At 36.3% G+C, this 26,435-nt stretch overlaps 1 protein-coding gene across 2 annotated transcripts in view; it reads left to right on the plus strand.

Moving 5' to 3' along the window:
• The window catches only part of sestd1 (SEC14 and spectrin domains 1), a 43,651-nt gene extending 19,694 nt beyond the window's left edge, over nt 1-23,957 (plus strand). For both annotated transcript variants that reach the window (XM_051906853.1, XM_051906854.1), the window contains exons 7-19: nt 6,053-6,166; nt 6,674-6,768; nt 6,991-7,046; nt 8,869-9,089; nt 10,815-10,937; nt 14,327-14,521; nt 15,965-16,079; nt 16,678-16,837; nt 16,939-17,020; nt 17,109-17,231; nt 18,518-18,709; nt 20,892-21,013; nt 22,710-23,957. In XM_051906853.1, coding sequence (XP_051762813.1) covers nt 6,053-6,166; nt 6,674-6,768; nt 6,991-7,046; nt 8,869-9,089; nt 10,815-10,937; nt 14,327-14,521; nt 15,965-16,079; nt 16,678-16,837; nt 16,939-17,020; nt 17,109-17,231; nt 18,518-18,709; nt 20,892-21,013; nt 22,710-22,866 — 1,755 coding nt within the window. In that variant the 3' untranslated portion in view covers nt 22,867-23,957. The remainder of the gene's footprint in view (nt 1-6,052; nt 6,167-6,673; nt 6,769-6,990; nt 7,047-8,868; nt 9,090-10,814; nt 10,938-14,326; nt 14,522-15,964; nt 16,080-16,677; nt 16,838-16,938; nt 17,021-17,108; nt 17,232-18,517; nt 18,710-20,891; nt 21,014-22,709) is intronic.
• Nucleotides 23,958-26,435: the final 2,478 nt, after the last annotated feature.

Consider the following 26,435-nt stretch of genomic DNA (forward strand, 5'->3'; position numbering starts at 1 on the left):
CTATATGTGAACATAACCTTAACATGATCGTGCAGATGCGCACTACAGTATGCAACCGTGCTGTATGTGCGCTGATGAAGCCTGGCCTCGACCCGCATGCTCATTTGTCTGGCTGTCTTACTCCATGCCCTTTCTGGGCATTAACCAATAACGCCATGTTGCCTGGCAACCATCACATGGATCCAGCCAAGAGCCGAATGACGTGTTTAGAAGGACAGTCAAACCACTGTCTCCTAAATAGAAACCTCTGTATGTGTATGTTTGTTGGGGTCATTCTGTTGTTTGTGCTGTGATCTGGGCCAGCAGGCCCCTCTAGCTGCCTACAACTACCAGATGGCACAGTTTTGGCTGAATGGAGGTCAGTGTATCAGCATTAGGAAGTGTGGAGGCTTGAACACAGAGACTAGTGAAAACAGTCATTACCATACTCTTGACCTACTTGAAGATCCATACTTGAATAGGGGTTTTGTATCTGCGGCCGATCGCTGAGGTGCACGAGGACCGTGCGCTCTGCATTAATCATTCTGCCCAAGAACCTCTTCATCACAGATGCTTGGCCAGGCATAAGTGAGCATATGGGAAGGAAAAGACCCAGAGGCCTTATTAAATAAGTGGATCCTCTTTCACTGCCACTCGGGGTGCATAGGACCGTCTGTTACAGGACTGCACATTTTTATGCTTATTATTGCTGATTTTTCTTTCCTTTATGGGCTTCAAGTGAATGTACAAAAGATGCTGATGATGAGATAAGCTTTCCTTCAGATCAAAGAGAGTTAATAATAATATAATGATATTAAAGAGATCTATAATACCTAGAATAAGCTATCTCTTAGCATTTCATTTATTTTTTTTATGCATAGATTTATATGTTGCTTGCATAAAAGAGCATGAGCCATGCTAACCAGCAAAATCTTGACCAACTGAGTGATTTATCAGCCAGGTCCATTAATTGTCTGATATTTAGGCATTTTAAAGCTGCAGTCCGTAACTTTTTTTTGGTTAAAAATTATCCACAATCAAGTACATAACCATCCAGTGTTCAAAACTATCTCCTTACCTTAGCCTGATTCACAACCGTAAGCTTGTAATAATGTTTTATAATAAAATTGGTACTGGTGGGTTTCCGCGGGAAATTCGAGCATGTGTCATTACGTCACATCTGTTTACATAAAGAAAGAGTCCCAGCTAGTAGGCTATATGGCATGTGAGGATGCTACAGGTAACAGATAATTTATAGCCTTTTCTCACAGCAGCTGGAATAATTAAATTTATCATTTTGATGGCGGATTGTAATCCAGAAAGGTCCAAATGACAATCATCAGTGACAACTGGAGATTCACCCGTAGTCAAAAGCAAAAGACTTCGGACTGCGTGAGTGGCAACAGAAATTGAAATCTACAGGTAATGCAAATACACACTAAATACAGTCATACAATGCTGATGTTGTTAACATTAACAATTTGAGAACAAAGTATAACAATAATGATAATTTGCACAGTTTGACATGATCCGAGCTAAGCGATCATTAGATTTAATCATCATTGGCAGAGTGATTTATTGTAATGCTTTTTTGCTCAGTTGATCAGAACAAAAGTGGCAGACATGTTACTTGTTCAGATGACATTTTTCCGGTTAAAATTCTTATTTTGGTCATACTTCCAAGACGTAGAATCTGATTCTGAAGTACAGTATCCACACCAATGTGGTGACTGACAGCAAACATTAGATTCATCCATTCTGAGGAGCTGTGCCAATGCACAACCCACATAAAGATAATTCCTCAAATAACTGCAATTGCAGGTTTCAAACAGAGATGGCGACAAAGAGACAAAACTTACAGACTGCAGCTTTAAATTGTATTGACAGCCATGGACTGTTGAACATGTTATACAAATGTAAATATAAGTATAACTTTTTACTTTTTTGGATGATTTGTTTAAAGTCATTTAAAGCCAGCTTTTTTTTGTCCATTTTTAGTCAGTAATTTGCAAATTGACACATTTTCTGTTCCGTGCACTGGAAGCAATACATGTGTAACTGAGCGCAGCATTTTTTATTTTATTTTTTTTTATTTTGTGTTTAAATACTTGCAAGGTAACCAGAATGTAAGCTGCTTTAAGCGGACTGTATTGATCAGAGAGCTTTAGCAGACGCTGTGTTTAATCTCCTCCAGCTAACCTTGCAGATGTGAGGGCACAGCTGGCACAAGTCCAAGCTGTTGCGTTCCTGCTCTAGCACCAGGCCTGCGTTCAGGGTCACTGGAGGATTTCAAAGAATGCACATTACTTTGATTAAATGGATTTCACATTAAAAGTTTGGTGAGCAGATGGTTTTGAACAGAATTGTTCACCCTAAAATTAAAATTCTGTCATTTATTTACCTGCATGTCATTCCAAACTCGTATGTTTTTGTTTTTAGTGTCCATCACAGTTTATAGTGTCCACAGATGTCAAGCTGAAAAGGCTTCTGAAATCATGCAATAGCTTTGTGTGATGGCAGATCATTATTCAGAGTTTCCTCTCTGCTGTAGCTTTTAATATCATTCTCCACACTATGTCTGGTTTCAGTGTATGCAAGAATCAATCATGTCAGTGAGAACAGAAACATGAATGACATTTGAGAGCTGTAGTGTAGGGGAAGATTATTAGTGAATAGCTTAAGTTTCAGATGGTTTTTTTTTTTTTTTGCAAATCCAGATTTTATCCAAATGGGTTTTTGAAAGTCTAAACCGCAAAAAACATATGAATTCTGATTCAAACATCTGATTCAAACCACATTATGGAGATTGTTTGAAATGCGATTCCAATCAGATTTTTTACAGATGCATCTCACTCTGGATGCTCAAATCGGATTTCAAACTGTCTTTTGCACTTAACGCGACACACAACGATAACATCAAAACTGGTGGTGGAAATGCTGGAAGTATTCATACGGTTATCAAATGGTATGTCAAAAGATTTCAGAACTTTCCTGTGCGATGGAGGAGTTCTGCACCGCAACTCAAACAGCGAGATGATGCACCTCCATTTTTCCTGCATCCGTTTTGAAAACCTCATCACATACGTACATGGGTACGCCTACATTGTTACCAAAGCAACCCATTGAGATAGGTTGGGTATGTCTGGACACACAAATCTTATTTGATCACTTGTTATTAATAGTACAGACAGTCTGCCTGAAAAAATCCATTTTGCCAGCAGTCTGAACATAGCCAAATAGATGGTGCAGAAATAATATTGACTGTTTTTCAGGGTCCTTTCTTTCTCTCTTACTTTCAGTTTTTTGTTTCATGGAATAAAACCCGCATACATATTTAGAATGACATGAGATGTGACAGCGTTTTTATTTTGAGTGAACTTTTCCTTTCAAGGTTTCTGAGAAAGGTGTTGGGTTTGTTCTTTAGTTTTCTGTCTTTTTGTTTCTCTGCATGCCTTCCATCTCTGAATTTGCAATGATATCATGACAGAAGGAGATAAGACAAAATCCAGTTCAAAAGCTTTTATGCTCAAACTGCATTTTACTATCTGCCATAGAAACGGCCCAAAACAAGGCTTTTTAGATGTGAGAACAGCCGTTAGAGAGAGTTTGTGAAACTGACATGAAACAAACCTCGCTGTGGCTCATCTTTTAGGCTTTTTTTTTTCTCCTCAAATTGTCTCAGGCAGACAGCCATGCAGCGGAGGCAAACACGCCTCTGACATCCTGTGAGTAATGCACCCCAGATATTATGAATCCAAAATATTTTTCCTCATCTCCTCTCTGGTGACACTGGCTGGAACGCTGTTTGCAGCGAGGCCTTGTCCCTTCGTCCTGTGTTGACTCAGCTGAACATATTTGTAAAGACAGCTGTGCTGTCTCTCTTCCTGTCCACACACCAAAGTGCAACGAGGAGGGGTCTCCTCATTTTTGAGACTGCATACTTTTGAAAGCGCGGACATAGTAATGATAAACATTTACATGTAGAGTGTACTATAAATCAATGTGTGTGTATAATGTTGCAGAATAGTTTTTACGCTGCTTGGCAGCTGTAAACAGGTGTGTTTGCATTAATGACCAGCCGATTGTACATTTATTCTACTTAATACTTGGCAACATAACAATGAAGTAAATAAATAGACATTAAATATTGATTTGAGCTGAAATAATTTGATTATCTAAGAAGGAAAACCCTGAGTAGTGCGAGGAACATCAGTCTTTAACACAGTTTTATTTTTTCTAAGGAAACTATGTAATTTATTCATAGGGATGTAACGATATCAAAATCTCACGATACGATAATACCCCGATATAAAGTCTACGATACAATATTTATATATATATATATATATATATATATATATATATATATATATATATATATATATATATATATATATATAATATATAATATATAATTTTTTTTTTTTTTTTTTTTTTTTTTTTTATAAATATGTACAAATTAACCATGTCATATCCTGTCCTCTTTTCTTTATCCTCTAATCATAACTGTTGCTTAGAGGTATGAGGTATAGTATGAGATGAGTTAAATGACCTAAAACTCCCTTTTATAAAATAAAATAAAATAAAATAACTGCACCAGCTGGACTTTGACAAAGGTAACATCTACTATTATTTCTAACATTCTCAAGAGTTGCATTTGTTAACATTAGTTAATGCACTATGAACTAACATGAACAAACTATGAACAGCTGTATTTTTATTAACATTAACAAAGATTAACAAATACAGTAACAAATGTATTGCTCATGGTTAGTTCATGTTAGTTAATACATTAATGTTAACAAATGAACCTTATTGTAAAGTGTTACCACAAATTCAAAACAAAGATGCTTGGACACAAATGTAAGATCCAGACAGATCAAACAATATTTTTCTAAGTTGGATTCATAAAGACGTCATTTGATTCTAAAAGAATGATTCAGTGATAGATACATTTTTAACAGTAATTTGTTGCCACCTAGTGACGTAACAATGCAATCGATACAGTTGTTATTTGAAGTCCAGTTACTTAAAGAAGGTGATTTGTTGTTATTTTGATAGGTAAAGTAGACATCAGCGTATCTGAATAATACACTTTTGTACGCTTCTGTGATAATTGGAATATTTGGAACAGAAATGATGTCGTGTGTTTGACAAGATTGTTTGTAAGGCTGTTTATATCTAAACATGACAACTCTCTTTAGATCAACGGCAGCGCGAACGCAGATTTGAATGTCACGATTTTATTTTTGTCAAAGGTTTAATATACACGGGCAAATCGTTGTCATTTAGGAATTAGATCATGTGGGTGATGAAATTGAGAACGCAATCTTTTAAAGACGTACCGGAAGACGTATCGTTTCATACAGTCATGTGACCACGATAATATCGAGACCATTTTGCTATCGCGATACCATGATATTGATAATATCGTTACATACCTGTTTATTCGTCATTATACAGAATTTATTTATAATAAATAATAATCATAATGTAGTAGTAGTAGTAGTAGTAGTAGTAGTAGTAGTAGTAGTAGTAGTAGCATTAGTAGCATTGTTGAATTTATATAGTATTTTTATTTATTTTTTTATTTTTTTATTTTATTTTTTTATAAATATTTAGCAATTTAAATCCTTTTTATCGTTGATTTTCTCAAAGCTGACAGCCAACTATATAAAAATCTTCACTGTGTTTTCTTATGTAAAAAGAGAGTTTTGGGTAATGAGTGTGCCAGACATTAAGTGACGGTTTGTGATTGTGGCCCAGCGGAAGGGCTGCTTCACCTGCAGAGTTTGTCCTATATGCCTTCAAATATCAAATAAATTATTCATGGATATTAACCTTGCATGACATTTCTGCTGTAGAAGGTCTTCAGTGATTACAGATTGTTACATTACACACACAGATGCCTGTTTAATTGGTAACATTAATAAATGGTGCACTTTCCCCTCTGTTACAACAAATAATTGTCACATGGGTGGGTTTTATTTTCTTGTCTTTTACATAGCACAGATGTTGAAAAGCACAGCTTTGGTTCTCGGCCATACCTCAGAGTTATTTTTTTCTGTTTCAGGTGATTCTGGTATCTGCCAATAAACTCACACGCTACATCGAGCCGTGCCAACTTACAGATGAATTTGGTGGGAGTCTGGTTTACGATCATTTGGACTGGGTCAACAAACGATTGGTGAGAACCAACTTGCTCTTGTTTTGAATCTACTTGACAATAGTGGGTGTTTAGTTGAAACTAGTGTTATTTTAGTATTGTAGTATTTAGTAACATTTTGAATTATTGATTCATTATTTTATGTACTTTCGTTGTTGTTGTTTAAATATTTCTATTTAGCTCCGTTTTAGTAAGTGTCGTACTTAAGCTTAAACTTTTATTTCAGTTAGTTGCCAAAGCAACATTTCTAATTTTCGTTTAAATTCAAATTTGTTTCCCATCTAACTTGTATTTTATTTTACTTCGGTTTTATTTCAATTAACAAAAACAGTTAATAGTTTCAGTTTAACAATAACAACACTGGTTGAAACTGATCCTTTTTAGCTGCTTTGGTGCAAATACAGAAATATTGAGATGGATATTGAATATCATCAAAAGGCCGAAAAATATTTTAGTGTGTAGCTACATCAATATATCGGTATGCTGTTTTTAACTGCAGGTCTTATTTGCCATTTATCCCTTGTTTAGGTCTTTGAAAAATTCACAAAGGAATCCACATCCCTTCTGGATGAACTTACTGTCATCAATGAAAATGAGAAAGGAAGCCAAGCAGAGAAGGACAGGTATTTTATGTCTCATTATCTCCAGGCATAAGCTCCTAATTATGGCTGCTATTTCAAGGGCCACTGTTTTTCTCTTAGCTATTAGCAGTTCTTAAAGGTGTAATTAAAATGATTTTAAAGGCACTGAACAATCAAATATACAGAGCAATCAATGAGTTTGTTTCATTAAATGGACATAATTTTATAGAAAACATCAACAACAACATATTGTTACAATCATAGGTCTTCAGAGAGCAACATCCTGCCTTCATTTGACCCCGAAACTGTCCTTCAGACTGGTGAGTGCTGATCTGTGCTGTCTGTGATTATATGCATGTAGGCATTGCTTTGAAATTGCAAAACTGCCTTTAGATGTTTCTGAAATATCTGGGTCCATTTGAAAACTAGTTGCAAAAGCAGATTTTGGTTTGGGAATTTTAACTGCTATGTTATAATCTAGCATGTGATGTCAATGGTGAAGCTGTTTTTCCAGCTGGCCTGTGGCTCCATTCAGTTTTATTGGTGGGGTAGAGCTAGGAACTCGGCTTTAGTGCTGTAAAGCACTAAATATTCAATTATATAACAAAACATTCAACTTGCATTGTTTCAAAGTAGAATTAAAATGCAATTAAATTCACGTTGCTGCTGTAGTTTATGTAGTTTTTTTTTTTTTGTAGTTTTTATTAATGCTTTTTATATTTCTGTATGAACTAAACATGCTTAATTTGATTTGTTTTCATTATGTATTAACATTACTTAACATACTGTAAATTAACTATTTTGTTTATTTTATTTGTTTTTTACGGAATTATATTATATTGATCTTTCCTGTAATTCTACTGCACATTTGAAATGAAAATGTAAAAATAAAAACACTTTCAAATGAATATGAACCACTGAAACTGGAGGCAAATTTGTGAAATGAAATGTAATGTGCCGAAAATTACCTGTATAATGAAGATAGTATTTATATATGAATATTTTGGAATGGAATTTTTGGAATGTGAATATTTATTATTTAATTTTTAATGATGTTATGTGTGAAATGTTTTCAGTTAAAATGTAAACTACTAAAAATTTGGTAACACTTTATTTTACAGTGTCATTGTTACACGTTACATGTAGTTACTGTAGTAATAACTATAAAATATGCATAATTACATGCAATTAACTCTAAACCTAACCCTAAACCTATTGTAAGTACAGTAAGTTATTACTCAGTACATAAATGTATAATTACACTGTAATACTGACACCTTAAAATAGTGTAACTCTATATTGTGCATTCAAAATAATATCAATCAAACTGCATTTGGGTTGTTTTGATTAAGTAATAATAACTCCAAAAAATACAGGCAACTTACAAAATTAAAGTTCATTGAAAGTATGTTTTTTATATATATATATATATATATATATATATACTAAAAGTTTGTTTCTTAGCAAAAGCAGATAAAGTGGCGTTTATCGGTTTTTGCAGATGAATTCTTCATATATTATTATTATTATTATTATTATTATTATTATTATTATTTTTTTTTTTTTTTTTTTTTGTTTGTTTGTTTGTTTGTTTGTTTGTTTTTGTTTTTTAAACCAAAGACACTTGTCTTCAACATGCTTCGATTTGGACTGTATTGTTGTTGTATTGGGCTAATTTAATTCATCCTTGTTTATGTTTTGCAACTTCAATCCAAATGCCAATGTAACATCCTGTAGGGCTCATTTAATTCATATTCACGCTCATGAGTTGAAAGGCAACCAATTCTCAATTAATCCTGAATTTTGCCTAACCTTGGTTAGAGGCACAAATAAGAACACAGCAATGGCACAACATTATTATTTTTTTCTGTATTTGAGTCTGTCACTTTGTGGTGCTTAAATTAGTTGAAATACTGACTTAATGTATTCATACTATTTTAAGTCAATCTGTACTCCTTTTGTAGTAGAGCACTTGACAGACGGGGAAATTTGCCATCACATTTGCATTCATCTCTTTCTTTCTGCTTGACATGTTGACTGTGAAACACTTTATTTCCATTTACTGCGTTCACTTTTCAAGGCTTAAACCTTGATTTTTCTCTCATAAATGTTTATTTCCCCTGTTGTCTTCCTGTCTCACAGGGCATGAGTTGCTGTCTGAGCTCCAGCAGAGGCGTTTCAACGGCTCTGAGGGTGGAGGAAGTGGCACAGCCTGGTCACCCATGGACGATGAGCTGCTGGCTCAGCCTCAGGTGATGAAGCTCCTGGACTCTCTGAGGGAGCAGTACACAAAGTATCAGGAAGTTTGCCGACAGCGCAGCAAACGCTCCCAGCTAGAGGAAATCCAGACCAAGGTCATGCAGGTAAAACACAGTAGTACGGCAATAAAATGAAAGATCACCTCTAGAAAGTCAGGTTGTTTAAGAACTGTCCTTAGGTTGCCTCTGGTGCTTTTCAGCCCTGTTTCGTAAGGGAGGACGTAGCATTGTGTTCTGCCAAATACATTTCATGGTTTTTGCACCGTCATCTTTCACAAACCCACCACATGATATTGTGGAGAGTGAGGGAGTCTTAATGTCATCTGTGAACCATTTTGCTTTTATTTCGATGTCTAAATACCACCGATGTTTGAAAGCGAAGACCTCTTACTTCCAGTTCAGACTGTGGCTGGGCTTTGATACAATGGTGAATCAGCAGTCTTTAGTCTACAAATAGAAGTTTTTGGTGGATCTCTGCACCATACAATCTGAGTTTTTCCACAGAAAAGATTTGTCACATAATTATCTGACAAACAGTGCTGCGCTGTCTTCTTGGAAGGCTTACAAAACACACTCCCACCAAAATCCCATTGAGAATCCGATTACCATAGAGAATGACTGTTAGAGAGCAGGACTGTGTCGGTGCAATCATACATCTGTATACAGTGCTTTTGCTTTCTTTTTTTCATTACATTAATTGATATTAGTTGATTTATATTCTTGAAAGAAATAAATTATACATTTCTCTTCAAAAGTTCGAGGTCAGTCAGATAAATATTTCTTAGTAAAATGTAATGAAAAATGTCTAAAAATTAGTTAAATTTGGAATCGCCAAGTATGGTGTTCAGGTCATGTAAGGTTGGTGCCAAGATCAGAAGTTGTGTACCCTATGAAAGTCTCCCAAAACCACTCCTGTCAGGTGAAATGTCTGTTTCCATGGTGATCAGGATATTGGGAGGTGCACATCTTGTGTGTCGGAAAAGGAGTTTGGCCTACTTCTTACCTTCTGTGAAAAATTGCGCAGGGAAGGGGGGGATCATTTGTAAGCCGCAGTGCCTGAAGCAATTACAGACAGGAAGCTTGCAAACTAAGCAGCGATTCTTAAAAAGTTCAGGCACCTCAGCATTAGCCAAATTAATGACTTTCTTCGCAAAGCAGGTTTTCTTGCTGCTATTCCCGACTTTTCATTTGCTCCTCTAGTTCATTGAACAACGGAAATGAAATAAATTTTTCTGCCATTTCAGTTGTAATTCCCATTTTTAACTCTCAGCTATCAAACTGAGACTGAACTTGCAAGTCAAGCAAGATAATTAACGGGTTAGTTCAGTCATAAATGAAAATTGTCTTTTTTTTTACCTTCATGTTGTTCCAAACATGTATCCTTTTTTTTTTAGTGCAACACAAAGGGATGAATTTTGAAAAATCTTCACAAAGAGTTTTGAAAAGCACCATAAACACAGTTAATATTATACAATATTTGTGTTAGGAACAGACTGAAATGTAAGTGCTGTTCACTGATGATCTTCCATTTAGATCTCATTTTGCTCTAACACTGATTTTCATTCAAAATCTGACAGCCAAAGGATTGTGCAGCCCTCGAGACATGCAACCTACATTTGTCTTTTTGTAAACAAGTACATATCTAATTAAGTGAATCTTCAATTTGAGCTCTCATCGAACTGATCCTGCCATTTAGTTAATTAGATTTGCTCTTTGTTCCTCCTGATTTATTTCCGATTAGAGACTGCTCTGTGGCTCAGGGGTCAAATGTGGTAGTGATTCACTAATTAAAGGTTTCTTTGTCTGTGTATGCGTCTTGTGTGTGAGCAGGTTGTGAATTGGCTGGAGGGTCCTGGCACAGATCAGCTTCGCACGCAGTGGGGGATTGGAGACTCCATTCGCGCGTCTCAGGCCTTGCAGCAGAAGCATGAGGAGATCGAGAGTCAACACAGTGTAAGTACAGCTGTCATCTCTGGCTTGTGTATGTGGTTTTTGTGAAATGTATAGCCTCTCTGAAATGCAAAAGGAGAATTTTCAATATTGGTCTGTTACATGCAAGGACAGTTTGGAGTGACCGTAACAGTTAAGATCAAAAATTGACACAAAATAGCATGACATAAATCACAGATCCATACGGCTCACGCACTGCATTCGAAGTGTTCTGAATTCATATGATAGCTTTGTGTGAGGAACATACTGAAATTTAAGGTTTTTATTCACTGATTATCTTCATCTTTATTTTTATTTATTTTATTTTTTTTAAACAAAAGAACTGATGTTGCTGGAACAGTCAGTGAGTTGACCTCAAGAACCGTACCAGTGTGCAAATTGTTATTTTTGAGTAAAAATAACAATTTGTAGTTCGTTTCAGTTGATCCAGTCTGCAGATCAGACTAAATGGATTCACAAATCAGAAATAAAGTCTGTTCAGTTCAGCAACTAAGTCTAGACACAAGTTAACAGCTCATGGAGGTGAAGATTATCAGTTTATACATTTTTAGTATTTTGGAGCTTAACCGCTGTGTTCAGTGGTTATAACATGTTTGTTACTTGGGTAACACTTTACATGTAAGGTTTCATTTGTTAACATTAGTTAACATGAACTAACAATGGATACTTCTACAGCTTTTTTCTTAATGTTAACCTTTACAATAAATTAAAGTCAAAAGTTGTATCTGTTAACATTAGTTTATGCACTGGGAACTAACATGAACATTACATATTTTTTATTTACTAACATTAAAGGGTTAGTTCACCCAAAAATGAAAATTGTCATTTATTACTCACCTTCATGACGTTCTACACCCATAAGATCTTCGGAACACAAATTAAGATATTTTTGATGAAATCCGATGGCTCTGTGAGGCCTCTATTGCCAGCAATGTCACCGGACCTCTTAAGATCCAGAAAGGTACTAAAGACATATTTAAAACAGTTCATGTGAGTACAGTGATTCTACCTTAATATTATAAAGCGACGAGAATACTTTTTGTGTGCCAAAAAAAAACAAAATAAAGACATTTCAACAATATCTAGTGACGGCCGATTTCAAAACACTGCTTCATGAAGCTTTACGAATCTTTTTTTTTTTTTTTTTTTAATTAGTGGTTCAGATCGCACAAACCAAGCCTCGTTTACTGAAATCATGTGACTTTGGCGCTCCGAACCACTGATTCGAAACAATTCGTAAAGCTTCGGATTTCATCAAAAATATCTTAGTGTTCCAATGATGAACGAATGTTCTTACAGGTGTAGAATAACATGAGGGTCACAGCCCGACCTGTCGGCGAGCTCCTTAACTTGTAAATCGGGCTTAAAATCCTGTAGTGTAAACTTGGCATTATAGTCTTTAAACTTACCTGCTGAAAGAAAATCGCAGTGAAATTTTAACTAGAATGAAGATTGGCGGTGGCTTTGTGGTACTCGGATGTTCTGAGTTGGTACTTGGCCTGAAAACACAGTCAGAGCTGCTGGGATCAGGCATTTCTATTAAAATGTCTCTTATGCCACAATCATGCAGTTTATGTCCTGCCAGTAGGTGGCAGTATTGTTGTATTTTACTTGAGGGAATCACATGCCAATCTTCTTAAATATGTATGCTTCTGATTATACAAACTTGTTTGAGGAAATAAAAATGTTGTATTTATATTCATGTTGAATCTTTCAGAATGATTCAGGCTACCTAGGATATTTTAGTACATACTTCATGTATCAAAGCTTTGTCATGTTTATAGTCTTGATAAAATGCATTTGATTTTCTTTAAAGATGTGGTTTTCACCCACAGTAAATTTTCCTGAAGGTCAGCTGTTTGGCTGTCTGTCTCACGAGTGGTTTGTGGTGTGCTCTTGGCTTGTCCAAAGTAGTTACTGCCTCTGTATTTCTTCAGTGTGGTTTGTGGCTCAGTGAGATCACAATCAGCCTCTTTGATTTACAGGGAACTCTGTGATTTGTTGTTGGTATTCATGTTTTGTTACAGGAAGGTGTTGTTTTGGAGTGTGAGACTCAGTGGCTTTATGGTTTGTTGAACAGTGACCTCTTTGTCACGTTGAGTCAGGAACTGAGCCAATTATAGACATGGTTCAAACCGAAGGTTATGTAGAAGTGATTTCATGTTAGTCAGCATGCAAAGTGTTGCCATGGTGGTGAGCTTTTTTGGAAGATGGTTTATCAGTGGTGTTATTTCAGCATTCCAGAAATAGGGATTTTGGAGACAAACAATAGTCATCTAGTTATCTAGATATTTTCTAAAGAACATGTGGGTGGTCTTTTGTCTGTGCAAAAAATGTGAGGGTATGAGGTTGTGATTGGTTGCCAGGTGTTCAGCTTGTTTTCTGTGTTTTTATTTACTGGCCTCTGTGCTGTTAAGTCTATATATACACTACTGTTCAAAAGTTTGGGGCCAGTAAGATACTGTAACTGTAATATTGTTAATATATAATTTGGTAACACTTTATTTTACAGTGTCATTGTTGCATATGTGCAGTTACTATAGTAATAACTATAAATTATGCATAATTACATGCGACTAACCCTAAACCAAACCAAATCCTAACCCTATAGTAAGTACATGTAGTTACTTAATATTACTCAGTACTTAAATGTATAATTAGTGTAACAAACACACCTTATAATAAAGTGTAACCTATAATTTTAAATGTAATTTATTTCTTTCGGTAGCACTTTATTTTATTGTCCTGCTCCCCATGTACATACTATGTCCTTTATTATAGTAATTCTAATTACAATTACTGGGTAATAACTAGGTACTAAACCTGACCCTACCCCTAAACCTAACCTCAACCCATATTTACCTTATATTAACCAGTACTTAGGTAAGTACACTGTAAGTACATGTAAGTGTGCATACTGTAAAATAAAGTGCAATCATCTTTTCAATATGCTGATTTGGTTCACGAAACATTATCATCAATGTTGAAAACAGTTGTGCTGCTTAATATTTTTTAGAAACAATAATAGTAGTTATCCCTGTCCAAGCATTCACCACTAGTTTGTTTTTAGATTTATGATAAGCTTTTATTACATTTTAACTTAGTTTTTCTATGAAAATGGTTGTGAAAGCTAACATGGTGTTAATTTACGAACAACGCAATGGCCTTGTCTTGTGATGTTTAGGGGTGTTTTGGACGTTCATCAGTTCATAAACTGCAAATGTTCTACATTTTAGAGATTTTGTTGTGTTTTAGTCTTTTATGTTTATGTTCCATGGGAGCCATTGTAGCCATTGGCCTGCAGAATTGGTGTACTGTGTTTATACACTTATGATCTTTATGAGTGTTGGTGGTTTATTTAACTGTGTCTAATGTCATGCTGTTTGCTGCAGGAGTGGTTTGCTGTTTATGTGGAGCTGAACCAGCAGATCGCAGCGTTGCTGAGCGCAGGAGATGAAGAGGACCTGGTGGAGCTCAAGGGTCTGCAGCAGCAGCTCAGTGACGTCTGTTACCGGCAGGCCAGCCAATTAGAGTTCAGACAGAACGTCCTGCAGTCTGCCCATGAGTTCCACATGACCGCACAGGATGTAAGATTCTATACTATCAGATTTTATCACTAGACCTTCATGGAATCTGCACCCACAGAGTTCTAATTTAAGCTCTGCAGATTTCAACAGAACACAAACATGTTTTGATTGTAGATTTTAAGTAAATATTTTTTGAATACTTGCTTTCCGTTATCACTAGATACAGTGTAATTCTATCAGTACTGTGTAAAGTCAACATGAAATCAAAATGGACTTTTTTACTTTTCCAACGTACAGTTCTGGTATTGTTATGCGCAGTTCACCTGTGCATGTTATTCCAAATAAAATGCAATCAAAATGCAATAACTTGCTCAGCCTCTGAAATAACTTTCCTTTTCTGTTAATGGCATGAATCTCTCTTATATTTTCATCCCATCCCCTCCAATCACCTGGCTCCACTGTGGTATTTATCACTCACTCTTCACAATCCAATCAAAATTCCAGATGGATAAAATCAAGTCTCAACCTGCTTTCTATTTTTCTCTTGTTTCACTTGGATTTATGTCAAATTATAGAAATAAAATGTCTTGAAGTCAACATAAAATGCTATTCACAAGCCATTTACGCAAATTTAAAGTGCCCCTATTGTGCTTTTTCAGATATGATCTTTCATGTAGTGTATAATATAGCTGTTTGTGAATGTAAAAGGTCTGCAAAGATTTAAAGATCAGAGCACGATTAATGGAGCTATAGTCTTCCAAAAGAAAGAACAAATTCTGGACTGCGTGAAAAGAGTCGTCAGTAATTCCAGTCTTTCTTCATTGGTTGTCCATGAACAACATCTAGTTTGACCTGCCATCAAACACTGTAGTTGTAGATGAGGCCTGGAAGAGTTTGTTTGGTGTTATCACCAAACAAACTTTCTGTACTGCGAAAGCAAATCCACTTTGCATGCACTTCCAAAGGATGAGGACTTGGTCTCACTTGATATGTTAAAACCTGTTCAGATCACTGTGTATACGAGTGCTGAGGAAGCCTCCGGAGCTGAAATCCAGATATGGTAATGGCTGTTTCGTTTCCAACACGTGCTGTAAACGGCAGACCAATCACAACAGACTGGGGCATCTGACCAATCAGAGTAGAGTAGGCTCTCAGAAAGGATGGGTTTAGAGGGACTGAATCCTTTATTGAACCGTTTCAGACACTGTGAGAAAAGAGGTGATGCTGCAGTGTATATTATGAGAAAATTTATGTTTTTTGACCTTGGATGCGTATAAACCTATTGTTGGAGACCTCCAAAACTAAATTAGGAATCTTTAAAATAGCATAATAGGGGCACTTTAAAGCCATTCCATAGATTTCCTCCTCAAATCAGTGTACAAATTCTTTGTTGGCCTACATATCATTTAAAAGGCATTGTAGATTGTGTGTATGTATATGTGTGTGTATATTTATATTATATGGAAAGCTTCTTTCTGATGCCAGTGTATGTGTTTGTCTCAGTTGTCCCAGCAGTTAGACGGGCTGTTGGGAATGCTCTGTGCAGACGTCGCCCCTGCAGATGGAGCTGCAATCCAGCAAACTCTAAAACATCTGGAGGAGAAACTCAAGAGCGTAGGTTAGGAAGCCCTGTTGTTCTACTCATATGCCTGATCCTGTTTCATGTAATTAAAGTTTGATAAACCAGAACTTCTGGTGCTTATTCATTATCTTACATAACCAGATGTTTGATTTTCAAGAACCACCCAGACATAAGGTTATTGTTCATTTTGTTATTGTGTCATTTAGAGCTGTGTTTTATCTGAATTATATAGAATTGAAATAAAAGGTGTCTTAAATGGAATACTATATACTATCCACTGTGTACTCAGCCATCTAGTGTATGAATTGTATAAGGTTATTTTGTCATCCATCGTCAAAGTCTGATAGCCCCTATTTCTCTGCTATAAAAAAAGTTGAGTGCACAAAGTGTCCAACATTCCACTTGATTTTTTTTTTTTTTTTTTTCACTTAAATCCATCATCTGAGTATTTGAAGTACAAGTTTTGTATTTGGAATTTTCAGTGTGAACACACTACCTGCACCATTTAAAAATTCAATAAAAATACCCTCACTAAAACTACTTATGCATGAACCTAAAACAGGAGAAATGTTAAATACTACATAGAGACATTTCCTGTCTTTCAATGTATTGAGTTTCTCTCACTGTCTTCCAGAGGGTGCCTTGCAAAGTTTAAGAGAAAAAGGCCAAGTACTGCTTGACCAGATGTCTACCCAGACGTCTTTTTCCTACGGCAAGGATGTAGGCATTGAGAACAAAGAGAATATCGACCACATTCACAGCGTCATGGAGGACATGCAGCTCCGCAAACAGAGGTTCCTCTCCACTTTTTTATGATTTTTCATCACGGACACAGCACTCCTGGTGAAACAAGAGAAAGGGAAGAGAGTCTGATGTGTTCGCTTGTGTTTTATAGGTGTGAGGACATGGTTGATGTCAGGAGACTCAAGATGCTGCAGATGGTACAGCTCTTCAAGTGTGAGGAAGATGCTTCACAGGTCAGAGCTCGAAATTCAAATGGAAAGACTCTTTGAAGTGAGTCTGTAGTTCCTGAGGGGCTATAAGGGCTGTTTCTTTTCGTCTCAGGCAGTGGAGTGGTTAGGAGAGTTGCTCGATGCTTTGTTGAAGACCCACATCCGACTGGGAGATGATTCACAAGAAACCAAAGTGCTGCTGGAGAAACACAAGAAGTTTGTGGATGTTGCACAGGTATTTGAAATTGAGGTTTTGAATTTCATCTTCTAATACACCTTGCTTTAATAAATTGGCACATTGAAACGTATTGAATCCGCTGCTCAAGACAGTGTGAAATGCTCTGTTTTCTGCTATTATTATTATTATTATTATTATTATTATTATTAATGTTTTTTTATTTTATTTTAGTTTTGATCCAATAATAATTTAATCCAATTAATAGATTCTCATAGATTAAATAAATTCCAGCCTTTTATTACGACATATTATGTTGTCTTAACTACTTTTCATCTCATTATAATTTTTTATAAAATGTTGTTGTTGTTGTTGTTGTTTTATTTAAAATTTAAATATTGGCATTGATCTATAAATTATTTACTCCTGATAAATTATCATGGATTAATTCAATTCCTCCCTTTTTTATGATTGTTACAGAAGGCAAATGTGATTTCCATGTTTTCTTAAGTCATTTTCAGTATAAAAACTGCTTTTTTAGTAAATGTTTCAAAAAATGCTATTTTTCCTCATATGTGTGAGAAATTAATTTTTATGCTTCTTTGGTCCTGTTTACACCTGGTATTAAAGATGTGTTTTCGTCGATCGGATCACAAGTGGATGACGTTAAATACTGGTGTAAACGGGGGCTAAAACGCTTGTCTGCTTTCTACCACTTCCAGAGGTAATCTCAAACGCATTCGACCATATTGTTTTCGTAGTGTAAACGCTCATGTGGTCGAACAGCCACAAAAGATGCCTGCTCTCCACCTACTGACCTAATGTGTAAACATTATGGGAAGTGTGCTAGCCAGATAGGATTTAACTTTGTCGGCTGAAGACCCAAGTTTGATTTGAAGATGAAAAATGTACCAAGCATAATGTTCTTTCACTATTCCTAAATTCTAACATGCTCTCACAGAGTTCGGTGTAGTCTTGTTGTGGCTATCAGAGCTCAAACGAATGCTGCTGCCCTCCGTATGTTTTTTCCGTCGTCTCCGCTCGTGTTCATATGTAAATTGTGTGAGCTTATTTTTATCCATTATATCGAAAGATCTGAAAAACTCATACATTATCTGGCCATAAACTCTCCCCTTGAAGAAATCAGGACAGAAGTGGTTGAAAGTGGACAAAAGAGACGGATTAAAACACCTGGTGTAAACGGATATGTGTTTCCCTGATCTACTTGTGATCCGATCGACCAAAACGCATCTTAGGTGTAAACAGGGCCTTAGGGTACAATGTCGTAAGAGTATCCAGCCCACATGGTGTTAATGGTTCATTGTAAATGTTTTCTTTTCTTTCAGAGCACCTATGATTACGGCCGCCAGCTGCTGCAGGCCACAGTGGTGCTGTGCCAGTCTCTGCGTTGTACCACCCGATCCTCAGGGGACACGCTGCCCAGACTCAACCGTGTCTGGAAACAGTTCACAGTCACGTCTGACGAGAGGCAGCACAGGCTGGAAATGGCCAGTGCCTTCCACACAGCTGCTGAGAAGGTTGGTGCTGTTTTGCGGAACAAATGTCATGCCAAATTTAAAGGGGTAATTAAAGGAAAATTCTGTCATTTACTCACCCTCATATCGTTCCAAACCTGTATGAATTTCCTTTTTCCATGGAATACAACAGGAGAAATCTTGATGAGCAGCATGATTCTTTGGATTCCTTTTGTGTTCCACAGAAAATATAACAGCAAACGGATATGTGCCAACATGAGGATGTGTAAATGATGGTGAATTGCTTTAAACATATAATTTAAACTATGTGAACAATGTTTTAAAGCAGTTAAAGCATTGCAAAAACTTTTTATTATGAACCCATAAACAACTATGGTCTGCTTGTTGACAGCACTAAAACAGTTTTTTTTTGTTTGTTTTTTTCCCTTGCATGTTTATTCATGTTGATGGTAGAGGAAATCTGCATATTCATGTCTATTTTTAGGCAAATGAAAGCTGAGACATTTATAAACCTACAGTGGGGTTCAAAAGAATATGAATTTACATTTTACTTATTTAATACTTTTTCTTCATCATCATCATCATCATATAAGTGAAAAGTTCATTTTAAAATATTGTACTCGAGCTGCTTTGATGCTGAAATGTATGCAAAGCCTGATGATTTTGATGTGATTGAAATGATTTTCATTGTAGACTCAGACTTTCAGACCCCACTGTTAAACAAATTTTTTGTAATAATAATATTAGTTATTACATTCTAAGACTGTAGAGCAGGGGTACTCAACAGGCGGCCCGTCAGCATTAAATTTGTGGCTCGCATGCTACATATAAATGTATTTTTATTATAATTTGCATTCAAAATTAGCGTGAATATTCGTGTTTTTTTTTTTTTTTAACACACGTACACTAGGATAGGTGTACACTGCATGTGACGCTGTAATCATCAGCACAGAACGCGCATTGTGTACGCGTGCAGCACAGTTTTTCTAACCGCAAAGATCAATGTAGACTGAAGGCATTTTGCACGTTCGCATTGAAAAGTTTTTGCACTAATTTAGTTTGTCCACAAGATGTCAGCACTGAAACGAGCTGTTGTGTCAGTCTGAAAAGAAACGGAGAAGACAGAACAAGAGTAACAACAAACAGCCGACCATGTTGAAGAGCGCTCGTGTGAGGGGATTAAAAGATATCAGCAACTCTATTTTAAACGAGTAAAAAAAGATTTTATTGTAACACTTTGAGCGAAAAAGACTAGATAAGCATGAATCTCTCGTGCGCATATGTCGAGCACTTGTGTTCGTGAACGCTATCAAAGTGTTTTCCATCATGTAATGCAGTTGACACTCCTCAAACTTTGCAGTGTGTAAGTTGCCGATAGTCCTTTTAGCAGCATGAAAACTTTTATTCTTAATGTCAATGTGTTATAAACAGAAACCAAGCAGAGAGCGCTCCCATTACAGATCTGTCATCACATCATTGAGCTCACGGAGAATATCTTATTTATCATGTTTACAAAGTTGGTTAATTTGATAATTCATGAGATTGTGATTGGATTCTGACCAAGGTAGGTAATAATAATAATAATAATAATAATAAAACCTTTGAGCAACCCTGAGTATAAATAGGCGCTATAAAAAGTGTTAAAAAGGTGCAATGGAGTTTTTAAAAAAAAACTATAAAAGTGCAATGTTTTCGTCTTACTGACAACAGCCAGACCTGAAATTACTTGTGAAAATAATGCAGACATTTCTCTATGAATAAGGACTTCTTTTCATCAGTTATTGTTTTTCTTTATGCATTTGTGGATTAAGAATACAGCAAGACAAGCTATTAATCCTTTTTTTTTTTTTTTAATTGTTCATGTTCAGTGACACTTTAACTAGGACAACCATTAAAGTCCTAGTAAGATTTAGCTAGATATTAAACTACACTTGTAAATACTCAGTAAAACAAGTACAAATATTGTCTTATAGGCCTAAATAAGTCTTACGATCCAAGTTATAATTTGTGGCCCTTTGCATTTTATGTGGTTAAAATGCGGCCCTCTTGGCCTTCGAACTTAAGTAACCCTGCTGTAGAGAAACTAGTCTGTCTCAGTCATGTGGTCACATGTGCTGTCTCCAAGCTTCCCAGCTGTAATACAATGTCTGAAAGTCCCTGGCTGTGCACCGAACCAGAGCTCTGTAATATATCAGACAGTAACTGGCGTTCTTCCTGCCTTCAGATTCTGAGAGAGAGCCCTGAATTAGCTGAGCTGATGGTGGATGTGGAGGCCTATGAAGAGGTGGAGACGGTGGGGAAAGGTTTGCTGGACAGGCTCACTGTGCCAGTCATTTTCCCTGATGGGTAAGAGCCAAAAAGCCCAAGTACAGCACACTTGTCAAACTCTTCTGTCTTTTTCTCTCAACTATCATTCGTTTTAGTTAGAGCTGCATGATTAATCCTTAAAACATTGCAATCATGATTTAAACACCCACACAATCTTGTTCTTAAATGACAATAATTAAAATTATCACCGAAATACTAGGATAAATGTTTATAGTTCGGATATAAACACTGATGTCTACGGTAGCAATGCCAGTAGGTGGCGACAGGTGACTGCTAAAAAAATGTATTTGATATTTCTGATATTCCAAATGCAACGCAAATCGATTCTGAGCTTAGTTTTTAACAGCAGATGGTGCCCTAGGCTCGTTTTTGATGCTCAAATGCTCAAGAAGAAGAGCGCTCGTGCATTTGGCTGAGTCTGAGAATGTACTTGCACCTCAGAATGCTTTTATGATGTGAGGTTAATGTAAACAGCCCACTGCAAAACCCTTGTAATGCACATCAACCTTTTTGAACTTTATAAATGATTATTTTATAGAAGGTTCAAGTGGTGTATGTAAGGAATTGGAAGGAAGCAGAGTACCCCTGTTTCTAAAGCACGCAGTGCCATCTGCTGTTGAAAACTAAGTTCTCTCTCGAATTGATTCTGAATCGCTATACATACAGAAAATATCAGAACTGATCCAGAATCATTTCTCGATTCGCGATGCATCGATGTATTGTCCCAGCCCTAGGAAATGCATGAATTGAAAAATATAGAGCTTGAATGCAGTGGTAGTCACTTTAAATAAGAACACCAGCCAAATGCATAAAATGTTGCCTGCTTTTACCTCACTTTTTTATCTGTTTAACTTATTTATCCACATATAGAATGAAAACATCATTGACAGACATTTTTGCTCACCAGCCACTGTGGCTAGTGGTTTTCCAGAGTTACTAGCCACTCAGCATTTTCACTGGCCACAATTTTGACATCGATACCATGGCGAAAAACTACCATATAGATATTTTTAATATTATCTCATAATTTGGCCACGGGTATATTAGGCTGCTGTAACTTTAAGACCTGACACAGATCCATTATACTGTTACACATGCATTAAAACATAACTGACTGGGTTTACTTAAATACTTGCCAAGACTGGCATTTTGACATTATTTTGTGTGTATTTGACTATTTGAGCGCAATAAGCAGCGAAAAAGAACTTAATTTAGTACTGAGAGGCGGCTTTGAGTGTCAGCACAAAATCTGAGGGAATGGGTAAAATTATGCGCAATCCCACGCCGAAGAAAATATAGTATTGGCGTTTCAGATATTTCAGTATTAATAATCAAAAAGTCGATATTTTTGACACTACATTGCATTTAGTTTATTATTTCAGATACCTTTTTAAAAGACTACAATTGATAAAATCTACATATATTATATATAAAATTCAACCTACCAAAGTGGCTAGTAGGAGTGACTGCGTTGCACTCCACTGCTGAAAATTAGCCGCATTTGGCAAAAAATACCAATTTTACTTTTGTAAAAGAACAAGTCAGCAAAATTTCTATTTGCCTCAAACTAATTTAATGCGTTAAAGCATAATCTTTTTATGTTTTATTCTTTAATTGGATTGCTTTATCGTCTTGACTTATTCAACAATCACTGAGATGGATGTTTCTTGTTTTTGTCATCATTTCCCATCATCCCCATTTGCCCTGGTTGCAGGAGCGAGCAGTTTTTTGGCAGCCCGGGTGACATGGCCTCCTCGGCCGAAAGCATCCGCGACCGGATGAAGCTAGTGGAGGAAAAGAGATTCCTACAGGAAGAGGAGCAGCAGCGGCTGGATGAGGAGGCTCTAGAGGCGGGGCCCAGGGAAAGTTGAGAACCCGATACCCCTCATGCCCTCTTGCAGGAAAGCGACGCAGTCGGCAGCATAGTGCCTGATCCTCACGTGCTGTCTCGCTGCTCGTCCGGTCCGGTCCAGAAGTGACCCCGATCACCCGCCGTCTCTGTTGTAGTCCACCTCACCAAACCATCTTAATTTACAGAGCGCAGTTAAAGATAGACTCCACGGGCTCGCGTTGCATTGCCTGCGTGGACAGCTGAATACTAAATTGACCACATTACTTTGAACTCTCGCCTCCCTATGAAGCTTTACCTTACCTGTCGACTTTTTCTCCTCCCAGCGAGGCGCCTTGAGCTTGTAATGGTGCTACTAAACCTGTAGAATGTACATAAAGCAGCATCTTTACCCCATTTGTATCTGGTGCTCTAGATTTGTAGGCCTTTCCTGACCATAAGCATTGTATTTTCTATTTCTTTCCTTCAGCTGCTTTCTGTTGAGAATTACCAAACCTTCTCTCTTGTGCCAGTATAAATATTCATCCACAAGGCCTTTTCTGAAATGGCAGAAGATGGAGTTTAATGTATAACCGGTATTGAAATAGGACGTGACAACACATCAGAAACTGAAGCTGTTGTAGTTCAACCATGAAGGTACAAAACAAAGCAAAGCTTTAAGGTCCAATGTACAATTGTTTGTTTAGAGCTTTGTTTTGATGGTAAAATGTGAAACAACAGTTTCATCTCATAAATTGTCAGTCTAATGCGTACGCTGCTTGCATATGGATGCATGTCATAAAATATTAATGCCATATTTATTTTCCTTTTTTTTTTTTTTTTTTTTTTTTTTTTTTTTTTGTACCTTGCATACCATTTAAATTGTATAATGCTTTTTGCCATTTTTAAAAGGCTATAGTGTATTTTATGAAAATATAAGTTGTATAAAATAAATGAAGAAAAAAAATTGCGCCATAAGACAGGAGAGGAAAGGCTGTCTCTTTTACTATGTCATAAAGCTGGCAGTTTGTTACAGTTTACAGGACTTTGTTACTGTATGTATGCTTTGCCTCATAATGTCCATTGCTGTACAGGAATATTCTAGCTCCCATTCAATAAACATGGGCAATATTGCGTTTTGTGAATATTTATTTATTTTATTTATTTTTTTTGTCAGTGCAATGCCAAATATTAGCATTATTAGCATAATTGGCATTTCAAAACACAGTATTCAAAAGTTTGGGGTCAGTAAAAACAAAAAAAAATTGTTTTTGAAAGAAGTCTCTTATGCTCACCAAGGCTGCATTTATTTGATCAAAAATGCTGTAAGAACAGTGAAATATTATTACAATTTAAAATAACTTTTCTATTTTAATATATTTTAAAATGTAATTTATTCGTGTCATGGCAAAAATCTTTTGCAACCTTATAAATGTCTTTACAGTCACATCTGATAAATTAATTGAATGATTATTTTCTTCCAAAAAGTGTTTTCTTTTTCAAAGAGTGTTTTGGCTGCTGACTGGTTTGTGTGCAGTACAAATATTTTACAAAATCTCCATGCATATTGATTGAACTCTGGCTTGTTTTTGTATTAATGATTTCTCATAACTTCCCAAGAAGTACATGAGTAAAGCAGGTCATTAGTTGCCTGAGGCTTTGCTATTCACTTACATTCTCTCTTCCCTGTGCAGCATTTTAGGAAAAAGTCCTTGTCAGTTATAGTTAAGATATTTTTACTGAATATTTAAAGGGGTCCTTGATTATGGTTTCACTTTAACTTTAGTTAGTGTGTAATGTTGCTGTTTGAGCATAAACAACATCTGCAAAGTTACAACGCTCGAAGTTCAATGCAAAGGGAGATATTTTCTTTTACAGAAATCACTTTTTAAGGACTACAACAAACGGCTGCTAGGGACTACAATGGGCTTCTTCCCGGGTTGGTGACATCACAAACCCCAAAATTTACATAAACCCCGCCCCCGAGAACACACAACAAAGGGGGTGAGGCCATGTTGGGCTGCTTTAGAGAAGAGGAAGAGTTGTAGTAGAATGTTGTTACCATGTTGTTCATAAAAGAGGGTCAATTCAACAATGGATTTGTACAAAAGATTAACATTATGGCACATCCTAGTTGATGAGTTGAATCAACTCAACAGCAACTACATAAATTTATCTACCAACCATTCAGAAACGTCCAGTTTCATTCTAGAAGTTGTAACTTCTTCCGGAGTCGCTCTGTCAATGTTCGACTCCAGTTTGAACAATGTAAGGCTGAACAATTGTCATTTTGGCTGCGTGAGATTCTCCAGCCTTGTTGTTGAACAACCGAAGCGTGAGCTGTTAAAGCTCCGCCCTCTTCTGGAAGGGGGGCCGAAGCAGTAGGTCATTAGCATTTAAAGGGGCACACACAAAGACGCAGTGTTTTTACTTACACCCAAATAAGGGCAAGTTTGACAAGCTATAATAAATTATCTGTGGGGTATTTTGAGCTGAAACTTCACAGACATATTCTGGGGACACCAGAGACTTATATTATATCTTGTAAAATGGGCATTATAGTTTCCCTTTATCAGTGTTTTACTGCAGATTACAGCAGCTTGTCTCAAACTCTTGCTTTCTGCTTATTTACAGGCCCTAAATGATTCATTTAGTTTGTACTGGGAGTCATTTGAATAGCATTCTGATTCGATCTCACAAAACCTGTCCGGAACATCAGTTCACATTTCACTTAAAAAAAAAAAAAAAAAAAAAAAAAAAAAAAAAAAGAACTTAAAAACTTAAAAATATGCACTGAAATAATTATCTTAAATAATTTTGACCATTAGTCTATTTATTTTATTGCCATATTATTTTCATGTCAGTTATTTAATGAAGTTATGTTCTTACACTTTAACTCCGCATGTATCTTTTTATTCCCATATAAAGATGGAAAGGGTTTCATTTTTAGCATAAACATGCTTGTCAGGTTTCCAAAAAGCATAGTCACTGAGTTTGTGTGATGACTGGCCTGAGAATCAGAGTTTTGTCTAATAATAAACTTGAGTTTATCAGGGCTCCTGACAGATGGCATGGGTGTCATCAGGGGCCTTCTTAGGTCCTGTACTGACCATTGGTGCTCTCTAAAGTCTATTGAATTTCTCAGCTGTCTTAGCAGCTGCTGCCTCTGTGCTGGTTTTGGGAGGACTGGTGGTATGTCTGTAACAGTGAGGAAAAAACAGATCCTCTGTGGCAACTTTCTGGAAACCTTTATAGTAGTTTTTAACAGGCAACCTTTTAAACCGTTCCCAGTCTTTGCACTGTGAATTTGTGTCATGGAGGTTTTGTTACGCTTTAGTCTAGAATATTTAACAAAGTATTGCTCTTTTGTAGAGTGAAACTTCAGGGTTGTTTGAAGGCCAGCTGACTCGGTATAAGTTATTTATTAGCACTGAGAGTCTGAATTTGAGTGATTCAAAAAATTTTATCCAGGAAATGACTTCAATGGTCATGGAACTTAAAATTTGTGGAAATGTATGATGTACCTCAATACAAATTCTTGTGAATTCAATAGTGCCTGCAGTTATTTTTCTATTTTCTGTTTCACAGCAAAGCCTACAATGATCTTTGAAG

This window comes from Ctenopharyngodon idella, chromosome 9, assembly GCF_019924925.1.
Source record: "Ctenopharyngodon idella isolate HZGC_01 chromosome 9, HZGC01, whole genome shotgun sequence".
NCBI lineage: Eukaryota > Metazoa > Chordata > Actinopteri > Cypriniformes > Xenocyprididae > Ctenopharyngodon > Ctenopharyngodon idella.